Source organism: Lithobates pipiens, unplaced genomic scaffold (genome assembly GCF_037356315.1).
Source record: "Lithobates pipiens isolate NorthernLeopardFrog02 unplaced genomic scaffold, aLitPip1_a1.2 Scaffold_23, whole genome shotgun sequence".
NCBI lineage: Eukaryota > Metazoa > Chordata > Amphibia > Anura > Ranidae > Lithobates > Lithobates pipiens.
In genome coordinates, this window is record NW_027507785.1 from 193687444 (window position 1) to 193702198 (window position 14755).

Below are 14755 nucleotides of genomic sequence, written 5' to 3' on the forward strand. Positions count from 1 at the left end.
ATTACAAATTGACGGCGGCAAAGTGGTTTCATTATCCTAACCGGACGTCATATGACGTGATTAGGATAATGAGCCGCTGCGCGCCCCCGGGGGCGCGCATCGCGGCGATCGTTGTTGCGGGGTGTCAGTCTGACACCCGGCAACTACGATCTCGGTAAAGAGTCTCCGACGGAGACTCTTTACCATGTGATCAGCCGTGTCCAATCACGGCTGATCACAGTGTAAATGGGAAGAGCCGGTGATCGGCTTTCCCTCACTCGCGTCTGTCAGACGCGAGTAGAGGAGAGCCGATCGGCTGCTCCTCTGACAGGGGGGGTCTGTGCTGATCGATTATCAGCACAGCCCCCCCGAGGATGCCCACACTGGACCACCAGGGATGCCCACACTGGACCACCAGGGACACCACTAGACCACCAGGGAAAAGGTAATAAAAATCCATAATCCTCCCTAGACCACCAGGGTGCCAGTCAGCACAATGGGTGCCAATCAGTGCCCATAATGGATGCCAATCAGTGGCCACAATGGGCATCACTGATTGGCATGCATTATTGTTTGGCACTGATTGGCATCCATTACTATAACACCGATGCTGCCTATGAGTGCCCACCTGTGCCGCCTATGAGTGCCCACCTGTGCCGCCTGAGTGCCCACCTGTGCCGCCTATGAGTGCCCACCTGTGCCGCCTATCCATGCCCACCTGTGCCGCCAATCTATGCCCACCTGTGCCGCCTATCTATGCCCACCTGTGCCGCCTATCCATGCCCACCTGTGCCGCCTATCCATGCCCATCCGTGCTGCCCATCCGTGCCAGCTATCGGTGCCAATTTGTGCCACCTATCAGTGTCCGTCCGTGTCGCCCATCCGTGTCGCCCATCCGTGTCGCTCATCAGTGCCGCCTATCAGTGCCACTTCATTGGTGCCACATTGGTGCCCATCAGTGCCACCTTATCAGTGCCCATCAGTGTAGCCCCATCAGTGCCCATCAGTGAAGGAGAAAACATACTTATTTACAAAGTTTTTTAACTGAAACAAAAAAAACATTTTTTTTTTCAAAATTTTCGGTATTTTTTTTATTTGTAGCGCAAAAAATAAAAACCGTAGAGGTGATCAAATACCACCAAAAGAAAGCTCTATTTGTGGGAAAAAAATGATAAAAATTTAATTTGGGTACAGTGTAGCATGACCGCGCAATTGTCATTCAAAGTGCGACAGCGCTGAAAGCTCAAAATTGGTCTGGGCAGGAAGGTGTTTAAGTGCCCTGTATTGAAGTGGTTAAGAAACTCAGTGGTGATCAAATCAAATACCACCAACTGAGCTCTATTTGCGTGAAAAAAAAAATGATATAAATTTTGTTTGGGTACAGCATTGCATGCCTGTGCGATTACCAGTTAAAGTAGTGCAGTGCTAAATAGCAAAAAATGGCCTGGCCATGAAGGGGGTAAAACCTTTCCAGAGCTGAAGTGGTTAAACAAAACATTCCAAACACCAGTTTGCTTACTGTGTGTCAAGTAATGATATTCCTCCTTCCTCACTCACAGTGAGTGGAAATGACACTTCCTGGAAATCATTTGGGTGGGTATACTGAGCTCGCAGCGGCCATTTTGTCGGAGACCGCTTAGGCGACAGAAATGCCTGTACTTCCTTTCTAGTGCCTGAAGGATTTTTAGATGCAGAGGCGTGACGTGAATGGATGTCATATCAGCTCAGAAAGGCCTAAAGAGCGGTTTTGAAAGGGAAGTTGTTTGTGAGAAGTTGGTTTCTTCTGGCAGCTAATATGTCGGAGAGGGGACTGAAGGAGACGGTGTGGCAGAGTGAGTATGCTGTGTGGTGATGTGGCGGCCTGCACGGGCTTGTCAGAGCTGATATCTCATCTGTAACACACACACATTCTCCTCAGACTGCAGTGTCGCTCCATAGACAGAACGAGTCATGGTCTGCTATTTCTATCCCAGAGGGAGGTGACATGAGAGAGCTGCACACAGTCCATAGTACCTCACCTTCCTTCCACTACAGGCAGTGTCCTGCGTACTCCATAACATAGCAAACCATTCATGACAAGTGACATATGAACAGTCTGTTGCAGGATTGTCTATAGTTGTATGCAGTTTTATTTCAGCTCCATTCACACCTGAGCGTTTCGAGAATGCATGACGGCAATAGTCGTACGCGTGTTTATGCTCGCTTTATGTGCATTTTGCTCTACGCTCTGCACAGCAAGCATGCTTTATTTTCTCATTTTCTGCATATGGTTTAAAAAAAACAAATTTAGGCCTGAAGATTATGTAGAACTCACAAAACTTTATCCCTGGAATTCATAAAGACAGATTTTTGTGAAACGCTCTCCCATGTTCTAAAAGTGACGTAACGTGCTCCAAATTCATCTTTTGGATCTTTTTATCTGCACGTGTATTGAGACACTTTACAGTACAGTATCTGTGTGGGTTTTTTTTGGCCGTGAGAAAAGGACTTTTTTTTTTTTTTTCAGTTATTTGCACTTTGTGGTAATTGCTCTTATTGAGCTTTGGATGTTATTTGAACTTTGGATTTTACACTTTATTTATGATTGAAGGTCCAATCAGAATTTGTTATTGCAGTAGATATCGATATCTTGGGGAATTTTTACACATATTTGAAAGCAATCACTCATTTTATTTTATTGACTCTGGGTCGCAGTTTCACTTTCTTTAAAGAGGAAGTAAACCCTACTATCGTTTTCAGCCAAGGAAGCTGCCACCTTGGCCTCTGTTTAACCGCTTGCTGCCCGTCCCATCTCTCGTTCTGGGCGGGCGTCATATGACGTACGTTCATTTAAATTGGGAATGTATGCGCATCCCTGTTCCTCAAGTAGACCCCGCTCGCCATGGAGGGGGGTGAACAGCCATTGGGCATGGATGGATACCACGTGATCGGCTGTGATGAAGTCACAGCCGATCACAGTTAGTACCACCCCATTTTGCACAGCGCATGCGCATGTCGGTGGCAGCGTGTTTCCGGGAACACTGCTCGTCACCGACGCTGGTAAACAGCCATTGGCTGGCGGCTGTTTACTACGTGATTGGCTGTGATCCTTTCACAGCCGATCACTAAATGTAAATACAGAGCAGTAACAAGATGTTACCAGCTCTTCCCCCCCCCCCCCCCTCACACACAATCGGTTTGCAGTAACATCTCTTTACCATTTTACAGTGTACATCAACACACACTGATTGCCACCCGCAACCAATAAAGAGTACCCGTCGCAGTCCATCAGAGTACTCGTGTACCTGTCATAGTCCATCAAAGTACCTGTGATAGGAATGAAATGAGATGTGTAATTTATGCTCCTAGAACACCCGAAGGTACTACTTCAATGTTGGGCCTCTGTATGTGGCCAGGGTGTGTAAAAGTCTCACATGTGCCATCACCATACTCGGAAGCAGTAGCAGAATGTATTTTGGGGTGTCATTTTTGCTATGTGTTAGAAATATGTTATGTGTAAAAAAAAAAAAAAAAGTTTTTTTGTTTTCAAAAAACTTCTGGAAAACACAAACCATTCAAAAGACTCATTATGCCTCAGATTATACGTTGGGTTGTTTGCTTTCCAAAATGGTAATTTTGTGGGCCATTCCAGTGTCCTGGTGCTCTAGGGCATTCAAAAGCGTAATAGGTGGTTGAGAAATGAGATGTCATTTATGCTTGTAGAACTCCTGAAGGTGCTACTTTAATATTGGTGCTCTGTATGTGGCCAGGCTGTGTAAAAGTCTCACACATGTGGTATCGCCATACTCTGGAAGAGTATCAGAATGCATTTTGGGGTGTAATTTGTTGTATGCATATGCTGTGTGTGAGAAATAACCTGATAATAGGAAATTTTTTTTGTATTAAAAAAAAAAAAAAAAAAAAAAAAAAAACTTAATTTTGCAAAGAATTATGGGGGAAAAATACAACTTAAAAAAACTTGCCATGCCCTTGGATTGTCTGCTTTCTAAAAAGGGGGTATTTGTACTTTCCTGACTTGTTAGTGTCTCAAGAAATGAGATACACCCGATGTACTGAAGGCCTAATCGGATGTGATAAATTTTCAGTGATTGGCACTAGGGCTGAAACAACTAATTGATTATGAAATTAATCGATTACTATTTTCATAATCGATTAATCGGCCAGTAACATAATGGGGTTAAAAAAAACTAAAATGAGCCCTTTATAGTACAAAAAGAGCTAATAATCGCTACTGTAAATATTTTTTACAGTTCTACAGTAAAAACAAATGAAGCCCTTACAGTAGCGATTATCTGCTTTTTTTTTTTTTTTTTTCCCCTATTATGTTACTAAATGTCTTAGACCTGGTTTACACGTGTGTGTGTGTGTGTGTTTTTTTTTTTATTTTTTGTGTGCTTGTTGCAGAAATGCACTACAGTTCGTTTATATGGTTTCCTATGGGACACGCTCACATCTATGCTTTTTTCAGCCGCTGCGTATTTGGAAAGGGTCAGGTACTTTTTTTTTTATATTTTTTTTTTTTATGCAAAAACTGTGCTTTTCATATGGTCACAGTGTTGCATGACTGAGTAATTGTCATTCAAAGTGTGAGTCTGATCAGATCTATACTATGTCCCCAGCAGTTTAGGGTTCCCAAAAACACAGTGTTGGTGGGATCAGCCCAGATACCTGCTAGCACCTGTGTTTAGCCCCTCCGCCCAGCTCACCCAAGAGCAGTATTAATCACTATCATTTACAAAACACAACACATGTAACTGCAGCATTTGCCAAGGTCAGGCGTACCAGACCCCGATCTTCTTCTGCTGTCGTTGAGGTGCAAGAACCACAGGTCCCTCGCATGGAGCAGAGAGCCAGTACTAGCACCGCTATCCCTTCTGTTGAACTGGCAAGCACCAGCGGCCTGGTACATCCTGGTCGTAGATCCAGCACGGCAGTATGATGTGGTGGCGTGGCAAGTCCCATAAGTGCAGTTCAAGCTGGCGAGCACGAGTAGTGTCCCACTGCCACCAAGAAGAAGATGAACACAGGCCCGTCGAGTCCATAGTGCCCTTCCTGCTGCATTTGCCAATCCTAATTGGGAACTCGCCACTTGTGCAGCACCCATACTTCCCCCATTCACTGGCCAACCCGTAATTCAGGTGGAAACAGTCGATTTTACGTCACTTGATTTTTATTTGCTGTTTTTCATAGACGATCTCTATAGATCTATTGTGGACCAAAGCAATTTGTATGCTGGTCAATTCCGCGCCACTAATCCCCAGCTGACCCTTGCCAGAGAATGGAAACCAATTACGGTTTCCGAATTTAAGACCTTTCTGGGCCGATACCTTCTCATGGGCATAACTAAAGAGTGAGATGCGGTCATATTGGTCCAGTGACCCAATTCACCATACGCCTGTGTTCTCTGCTTCAGTGGCCAGGGCACGATATGAGCAGATCTTGCAGTTCATGCACTTCAACGACCATGAACTCTGTCGTCCTTGGGGGTGACCCTGAATACGATCGGCTCTACAAAATTCGGCCCCTTGTAAACCACTTCAACCAACGTTTTGCAGCCTTATTTACTCCCCATCAAGTTGGTGGTCTTACATGGAGCATTTACATGTGGTATCCCCATACTCTGGAGAAGCAGCAGAATGTATTTTGGTGTGTCATTCCACATATGCCCATGGCATGTTTTGAGCAATATATAATTTAGTGACAACTTTGTGTCCCTTTTTTATTTATTTATTTTTTTGTAATTTTTCAATCACGTGTCAAAAAAATGTTCAATCTGTTCAACATGCCTCTCAGCAATTTCCTTGCGGTGTCTACTTACCAAAATGGGGGGGGAGGAGAAGTTTGTACTGCCCTGCCATTTTAGCACCTCAAGAAATGAGATGGAATTCCAGAAAATGTACCCTAGTTTGTAGATGCTATAACTTTTGCGCAAACCAATAAAATATAAGCTTATTGACTTATTTTTATTTTTTTTACCAAAGACATGTGGCTTAATTGTATGACTAAAATTGAGTTTATTAAAACATTTTTTTTATAACAAAGCAGAAAATATTTTATATTTTTTTATTTTTATTTTTTCTGTCTTTTTCAGTTTTTATATTGCAAAAAATAAAAATCAGAGACCATCAAATACCATCAAAAGAAAGCTCTATTTGTGGGGAAAAAGCACAAATTTCGTTTGGGTAAAGCATTGCATGACCGCACATTTACCAGTTAAAATGATGCAGTGCCAAATTGTAAAAAGTGCTCTGGTCAGGAATGGGTTAAATTCTTCCGGGGCTGAAGTGGTTAACTCTTAAATGGTTTTACTTTCGGATGCTTTAAATTTGAAGGTTTCATCATAATTTTTTGCACATATTGAGTTTTTTTTTTCAGTGCGGTCTTTACTAAGTGGACGTTTTTATTTTCACATGTATTGTGAGTGATATAGTACCTGCTGTTAATCCAAACTAATTAGATCCCATTTCCGCGGCGCTGATTATACATTCACCAAATGCATGTACCTGTCTACAACTTATACTTGAATTGGCACATGCAATGTCAGGTTCCTGCAGACACGTAAGAGAACACAGCAGCAGGCCACACAAGTTGGTAAAATCATTATGTCATCACTTGACTAAAAATTAGCACACTTACATGTAAGAAGAACTAATCCGACCCAGAGTGGCAGCAGATGATAAAAACTATGCAAAGATGACAGTCCAGTTTGCCGCTTAAACTGCAGCAATGTATGGTACCAGACCCGATGGGTAAAGGGATCGTTGGTGGCATCTACAGCCACAACTGGTGCAGCACACTGACAGGAGGCAGAGCGATGTCACCGGATAGGCAGGCAGAACTGCATTTCAGGGACCCCCGTCCTTTTGTCAGGATCAAACCACAGAGCCTTATGCTGCTGTATAACCACTCCACTTCAGCTCCAGAAGGTTCCCCCCCCCTTCATGTCCTGAGCATTTTCTGCTATTTGACACTGCACTACTTCAACTGGCAATTTCCCAGGCATGTAACAAACAAAAGGCTGAAAAAATAAAAATATATTCTATTATATTTTACTTTTCGCTATAAAATGTATCCAATAAAAAAAGGTGTGGGGGGGGGGGGCCCTCCCCTCAAGCCTCCTTCCTCTTCTCCCTGCAGCTGCCTGCACCAGTGGAGACAATACTGGAGAACTCCCAGCCTCCCAGTCTGACACTATGGAGTCTGCTCTCAGGTCAGTGACTTCTCCAGCCACATGCTCGCTGACAGACCTGGCAGATATGCTTCCTCCAGCCTCAGAGGCTCCAGGCTCTTCTCTCTGCCTTCAGGGCTGATTTTGAGTCCTGGCCAGTTAAGATGGAAGCCTCATTACACATGTAATTAAATGCCTCAAAGAGGCAAGTCTCCACATCAGAGGTGGTTGTGTCCACACTGGCTACCACCCAAGCTTACCATGCGGCTTGTATAACGGCTCTAGAATCTATGTCTAAGGCCCATCTTCATCATATGTGTCAACACCAGCTTCGCATTGAAGACAATGAGAATAGAAGTCACAAAAATAACATCAGGCTGCAGGGAATACCTGAGGCAACATCTGGTACAGATCTGTGACCCACTGTCATATCTATCTTGAATTGGGTCCTGGGAAGAGAGGTTTCCTCACCCATTGAACTTGACCGCGTGCACAGAGTAGGTGGGCAGGGTGGAAGCCCCCGTTGGGATGCATTATGCCGAGTTCATTATTATATCCTGAAGAAGATCGAATGTGCAAGGCATGGCGCCTAGGCCCAGTGGACTTTGATGGGTCCTCCATTCATCTATTCCCAGACCTCTCACGCAATACACTATACATGCAGAGAGTGGTCCAGTCCCTGCTGGATCTGATATTTCAGGAGGGAGCTACATACACCTGGGGCCACCCCTTCAGAGTCAAGGTGACCTGTGATATCAACAAAGTTGTCCTGTCAGACCCAGACCAACTAGCTGATTTTTTTTTTTTTTGATTTTTGTTTTGTTTTGTTTTTCTCGAGCAAGATCTGATCGATATTCCAAACTGGTTGGATCCTCCACGGGACCGTCCAAGGCTGTTGGGATCTGGCCCTCTTTCACAATGTCGCAGACACCCAAGTTCCAGGTCAACATCCTCCAGTTCCAGACCACGTCGGCCTACTTCACCAGAAGACTGAACCTGGTGCTCTCCTGATGAGCTCTGAATGCATTCTGACTTGGTTACATTACATGAGAAGGTCATTCCTGTTACCTCGGACTTCTGACAGGTTTTCCATACACTATGCTCTCTATCCATATTCGTCCTGACCAGCCACATTTGCAAGTTCAACATTTGCTGATTTACAGATTACTGGAAATACAGATCCTGTCTCTGCCCTTCTCTAGTACGACTTGTCTAGCTAGGGTTCGGGAAAGATGACAGGTACCGATTGATTTTTACTGCTGCTCCAGATTACGATCGTTCAGAGATTCCACTGACTGTCATTGCACCCTTCTCCCTCAATTTTTTTATTTTTTTTGCACTAATAGTGCTGTTATGACCCTAGCCTTAGAGTCAAGTGTGTGTATGTTTGTATAGAATTATACACATTTTATTATTATTAATCTGTATAGAGACATAAGTATGGGTCTCTATACTGGCACTGTGCCTGCCCTGTCTGGGGTTGATCACACGATGGATTGTCGTTACCCCCGCTACACTACAATACTTATCCAATATTTATAGGGGTTGTTTTTTTAGAGCATGCTCCAGATCCACGCTTGCCTTTCCCAACAGTTGGAGTATTGTCATATTTAAGACAACGCCCTTGGGATTAGTACTGAGAATTATTGTTACACTTTCAATAACGATATCAATTCTGATCTTTCTGTTGCTTAACTGAGCAGTAGTAACCCTGACCGCGTTCCAAATGTCGGCTTGCCTGTTTAGCGCACTATGGTTATATAGAAATGTTTTGTCTTCACCTCTCTTTCATGAACAATTTTTTTCCTCTTCAGTTACCCTATTTATGTATGTGGAGTAGCTTGCTCTGACAGTGGCAGAGGTGATCCTTCTCATGGCGCGCACACACGGCTGGACTTTCTGTCAGACTAGGTCCGACGGGATCAGTCCGTCGAACAATCCGATCGTGGGTGGGCTAATCCAATCGTTTTTTGTTATAAAAATCTGACAGACCTAGAAATAGAACATGTTTCAAATCTGTCAGGCGGACTCAATTCCTATCGGGAAAACTGTTCATCTGTATGCTGGTCCGATGGGCCAAAAAGGACGCAAGGGAAGCTATTGGCTACTGGCTGTTGAACTTCCTTTTTTAGTCCTGTCTTACGTCTTCACGTTCAAAACAAACGGACTTAGTCCGTTCGTGTGTGGCCAAGTCCGTTCGTTTGGAAGTCCGTCGGAACTCCGCTGAAAAGTCAGTCGGACCTAGTCTGCTGGAAAGTTCTGGTCGTGTGTATGAGGCAGACTCCACTTGCTTGTTTAGGTACCCCTCTATAGTACTTATTGTTTCCTGCCTTATTTATGACTCAATCGGTGTGCTACATATACTTTTATTATGCCTGCTATGCTGCCGGGATCACAACTCAGATTTTTCCTTTCGACCACTTCCTCCCACAATAGGCTTGGCACGATTTGTGCCAGATGCATGAATTTAGTTCTCTCTGGACACTTAACCCCAGGTGCCCTCTCATTCTATTTTAGCTGCCTCTCCTCCGTATTTTATTCCTCCCTTCTGTTCCCCCCAGCCTCTTGGCCCTTTCATCCTTCGATATTTTTTTTTTTTTTTTCCCCTCTCTTTTCCCCATCTCCTCTTGGTCTAATCTACCCCCTTGAACACTTCATCATATGGTGAGTTCTCGCCCCCGGCTCAAACTCTGCTCCTATAACGTAAATGGCCTCAATATAGCCTCTATACAAGGTCAAATCCTTTATCAAATGCACAAGCGGATCAATGCGCCTCCTATTGCAAGAGACACACTTTCATTCCGATTTCACCCCATCCTGCTCCAACAGGTGGATTCACAGTACAAATCCCTCACAGAAGGCCAAGGGAGTCTCTATTGCCTTCCACCAAATGCTCCCTATAGAAATACTTGTCCAATCCACAGGGAAGGTTTGTCTTTCTGAAATTTACGCTGTGGGGGACCAAATTTATGGTAGCTAACATCTACCTACCAAATGTTAACCAAGTCCTGTCAGCTTTGGGGTACCTTTTTTAAAGTGGTTGTAAACACTTACAAACCACTTTGACCTACAGGTAAGCCTAGACTAAGGCTTACCTGTAGGTCCAAGAAATATCTCCTAAACCTACACGGTTTAGGAGATATTTACTAAAAGACAGTGACAGCTGTCTACGGTGCATGCGCCGTAGACAGCGACACACAGGCGCACTATCGCCGTTAGCAGCATGCAGCAGGTGCTCCGGACTACAGGGGACAGTGGTGACATCGCTGGCTCCTGTGTCAGGTCAGTGACACATAATGGGCTACTATGGGATGCATAGTAGTCCGTTATGCTTTACCTTTGCAGGGAGACAAAGGAAGTAAACCCATTAGGGTTTACTTCCTCTTTAAGACCCTATCCAGTTTCATGGAGGGTAAGCTTATCCTTGGAGGAGTTTTCAACACCCCATTGGAGCCTCTTTTAGATTCGACATCATGTTCTTCAATCTCTTATTGTAAACTCCAGGCCCTAAAGCGGGCTATCTATAATATGCATCTCATAGATTTCTGGAGGGTGCTATACCCTAAATCTTGGAATTGCACCCGCTTCTCCCATGTACATCACCCATGTACATCACCCATATACATCACTCATATAGTCGCATTGACTATTTTTTTTCACAGACTTTAGACTGGTCCCCGATTGCAAAAATTCCTTTCTTACTCCCCTCCAACCCGGTGAAGGAGTGGACATGGTGTATTTTTTTTTTTTTTCCCAAAAAATTGCATTTTAAAGACCACTGGGCAAATATAGTGTGACATAAAATATTGCAGCAATTGCCATTTTATTCCTTAAGGTCTCTGCTAAAACTATATAATAATGTTTGGGGGTTCCAAGTAATTTTATAGCAAAAAAAAAAATTGATTTTAATTTTAAGAAAAGTGCCAGAAAAAGATTTAGACTTTAAAGAAAAACAAAAAATATTAAAAGCCAGCAGCTATAAATACTACAGCTGCTGACTTTTAATAAATGGACACTCACCTGTCCCGGGTTCCAGCGATGCCGAGGCCGATCGATCTCTCGGCTGCTGCAGTCACCATTCTAGGTGAGGGAATCAGGAAGTGAAGCGAATCGGCTTCACTTCCCATTTCCCTACTGCGCATGCTCGAGTCGCGCAGCGCAATAGGAATTCTCCGCGCTGTCACTGGGACCCGTGTGTGTCCCAGCAGACAGCGCGGCAGGGCAGGAAATGACATGACACGGGAGTCTATGCCCGGAAGTGGGTGGAAATACCTGTCTTTGACAGGTATCTCCACCCCTTCCCCCCTGTAAGGTGCCAATTGTGACACCAGAGGGGGGGAGGGTTTCCGATCAGCGGAGGTTCCACTTTAGGGTGGAACCCCGCTTTAAGTGGTTAAACTTCCTGCATTTAAACTGGTTGAAAGCTTGCTAGACTGCCCAGATTATTTGTTTACACAAGAAGTTATATCCCTTTGATCTAAGAAGTAAGTTTAGTTACAATGTTTCAAGTTCTAAACTTGGCAGATTGCTTGGGATACTTTCTTTTGACAGCTGAGTGAGCAGATACTCTCTACTTGTTTTATATGAAAGAATCGCCTACTCTCAGCAGGAGAGATATTCAGGGGGGGTGAATCGAGATTGCTTTTTTTTTTTGTTTTTGTTTTTTAACAATTGTGCAGCTCTACTATATTTGCTACCATCCAAAAGCTCCCGAACCTGGAAACTGCCCATAAGCACGCGCCAACGGTGGAAACTCTTACAGAGGTTTCTTCGATCTGGTCACAACTCTGGGAACTTTAGGAGGCATCCGCACGCAAATTTGCAGACAAGCTTGCCCTACACAAATAGAAATCTCAGGATAAGTGTGGTAGGCCACTAGCTTGCTCCTCGCACCCAAAAAAACATCTACTTTTTTAACCCATGTCCAGGGACTCAATCTCCTTGCCCTCTAAAATTGGGCAGGCGTTCACAGATTTCTACAATATATCTACTGTTGAGCCCTCTAGCCCCCCCACCCCTCATTTTGGGGGAGAATAAGGCATCTTATGAAGCAAAGACTGCATTACCTACCCTAGTTGTAGATGAAACCATTAGTGACCTTGAAATGCTCATCCTTGAGGACGAGGTTGCAAGAGCCATAGCTACCACCCCTTCTGGCCGAGAGTCCAGGTTCTGATGGCTTTACTCCTAAATTCTACAAATTATTTGCTCCCCTTTTTTTACTTCCTTTTTAACCACTTCCCACCCGGCCAATGCACATATACGGCCGGGTGGGAGCCATCTACTTCTAATAGGACGTTCAGGAACGTCCTTCAGAAGGAGCGGGATCGTGCGCGTGCCCGCGCAGCGGCGCGATCCCGATGTGCTCGTGTCACCCGGACACGGCGCATCTCAGATCGGCAGGAGGGCTCTGTGATTGGCCCTCCTGATCACATGACGGCCGTGTCCAATCACGGCTGTCATCTGATGTAAACAAATAGCCGGTTGCTAGGCAATCGGCTCCTCCTCTCCTCACACAGAAGTCATCGCTGAGGAGAGGAGAGGAGAGCAGATCGCTGCAGCCGGCTGATGATCAGTGAGTATGAGCTGTTTTTAAAGATTTTTATTCACTGATCACCAGTCTAGTGTAAACACACAACACACAACACACCACACAGTATAAACACAATGTCTCCACACATGTCCCCAAAACATACATATCCCCAAATAATAAAAACACATGTCCCTAATAATAAAAACATGTCCCACTAAAATCACATGTCCCAATGATTATCTGCACACATATGTACATGATCATTTGCGTACATATGTCCGTGATCACACAAACCAATTATTATACACTTAACGGATTTTTTTTTTTACCAAAAACATGTAGCAGAATACATTTTGGCTTAAATTTATGACAACATTTGATTTTATTGGATTTCTTTTAAAATAGAAAAAAGAAAATATTGTGTTTTTTTTTTTTTTTTCAAATTTCCGCTTTTTTTTGCACTTATATCGCAAAAAATAAAAAACGGAGTCGTGAATAAATACCACCAAAATAAAGCTCTATTTGTGCGAACAAAATGATAAAAATTTCATTTGGGTACAGTGTAGCATGACCGCGCAATTGTCACTGAAAGCGCGAGAGCGATGAAAGCTGAAAATTGGGCTGGGAAGGAAGGGGACGAAAGTGCCCTGTATTGAAGTGGTTAACTAAAGTGTTTAATTCCTTTATCGGAAGTCTCTGGGTTGCCTCCTCAAACACTTGAAGCCCATATCTCCCTTATCCCAAAACCGGACAAGGACCCAACTCTTTGCGTGAACTACAGAACTATTTCTCTGATGGAAGTCGGCCTAAAAATGTATGCCAAGGTGTTGGCCAATAGATTACAGCCCTTAATGCCCCTACTAATGCATTTAGACCAGGGTGGTTTTGTGAGTGGATGTGAAGCAAGAGATAACACTATAAAAACACTTCCCCCTAACTCAGGGCTCGACAAAACCCGGGCGCCAGGTCGCATTGGCGACTAGAATTAGCGACTGGCGCCTGGGGCAGCACAGCTGGGGGTATCCTGTCTCCGTGGACCCCCCCAGCGGCGGCCGGTAATTGAGCCCCCAGCGGCGGCCGGTAATTGAGCCCCCGGCTTTGAGGCCTTCTGTGATGCTATTCTCTTCTGTGATCCTATTCCTCCCGGAATCTGGCACCCTCTTGTGGTGGCCGTTGGAATTACAACCATTAATGCTAATAGATCTCCTTCCATTTACTTAGAACACCTAAACATTACATTATATATATATATATATATATATATATATATATATATATATATATATATATATATATATATATATATATATATATACACATATATACACATATATATATATATATATAATACACACACACACACACTTTTCTTTTTTATTCTAACACCCTAGAGAGTAAAATGGTGGTCGTTGCAATAATGTCTGTCACACCATATTTGCACAGCGTACTTACAAGCGCACTTTTTTTGGGGAAAAAATAATTTTTTTAATAAAAAAAAATAAGACAACAGTAAAGTTAGCACAATTTTTTTTATATTGTGAAAGATAATGTTACGCCGAGTAAATTGATACCCAACATGTCATGCTTCAAAATTGCGCCCGCTCATGGAATGGCGACAAACTTTTACCCTTTAAAATCTCCATAGGCGACGTTTAAAAAATTATACAGGTTGCACGTTTTGAGTTACAGAGAAGGTCTAGGGCTAGAATTATTGCTCTTACTCTACCGATCGCAGCGATACCTCACATGTGTGGTTTGAACATCGCTTTCATATATGCGTTCGCTTCTGCACGCAAGCTTGGCAGGACAGGGCGCATAAAATTTTTTTTTTTTCTTAACTTTTTATTTTTATTTTTTTTCACTGTTCTTTTAAAAAAAAATGTGTGTCACTTTTATTCCTATTACAAGGAATGTAAAAATCCCTTGTAATAGAAAAAAGCATGACAGGTCCTCTTATATATGAGATCTGGGGTCAGAGAGACCTCACATCTCATATTTACACTAAAATGCAATTTTTAAAAAAATCGTCATTTGAAAAAAATAAAACAAATTAAAATGTCCCTCTAATAGCTATG

At 43.5% G+C, this 14755-nt stretch overlaps 1 protein-coding gene across 1 annotated transcript in view; it reads left to right on the forward strand.

Moving 5' to 3' along the window:
* The first annotated feature begins 1652 nt into the window (after positions 1-1652).
* The window catches only part of STXBP3 (syntaxin binding protein 3), a 193476-nt gene continuing 180373 nt past the window's right edge, over positions 1653-14755 (forward strand). The window contains exon 1 of the mRNA XM_077452712.1: positions 1653-1811. Within this exon, the coding sequence (XP_077308838.1) occupies positions 1775-1811 (37 nt within the window). The 5' untranslated portion in view covers positions 1653-1774. The remainder of the gene's footprint in view (positions 1812-14755) is intronic.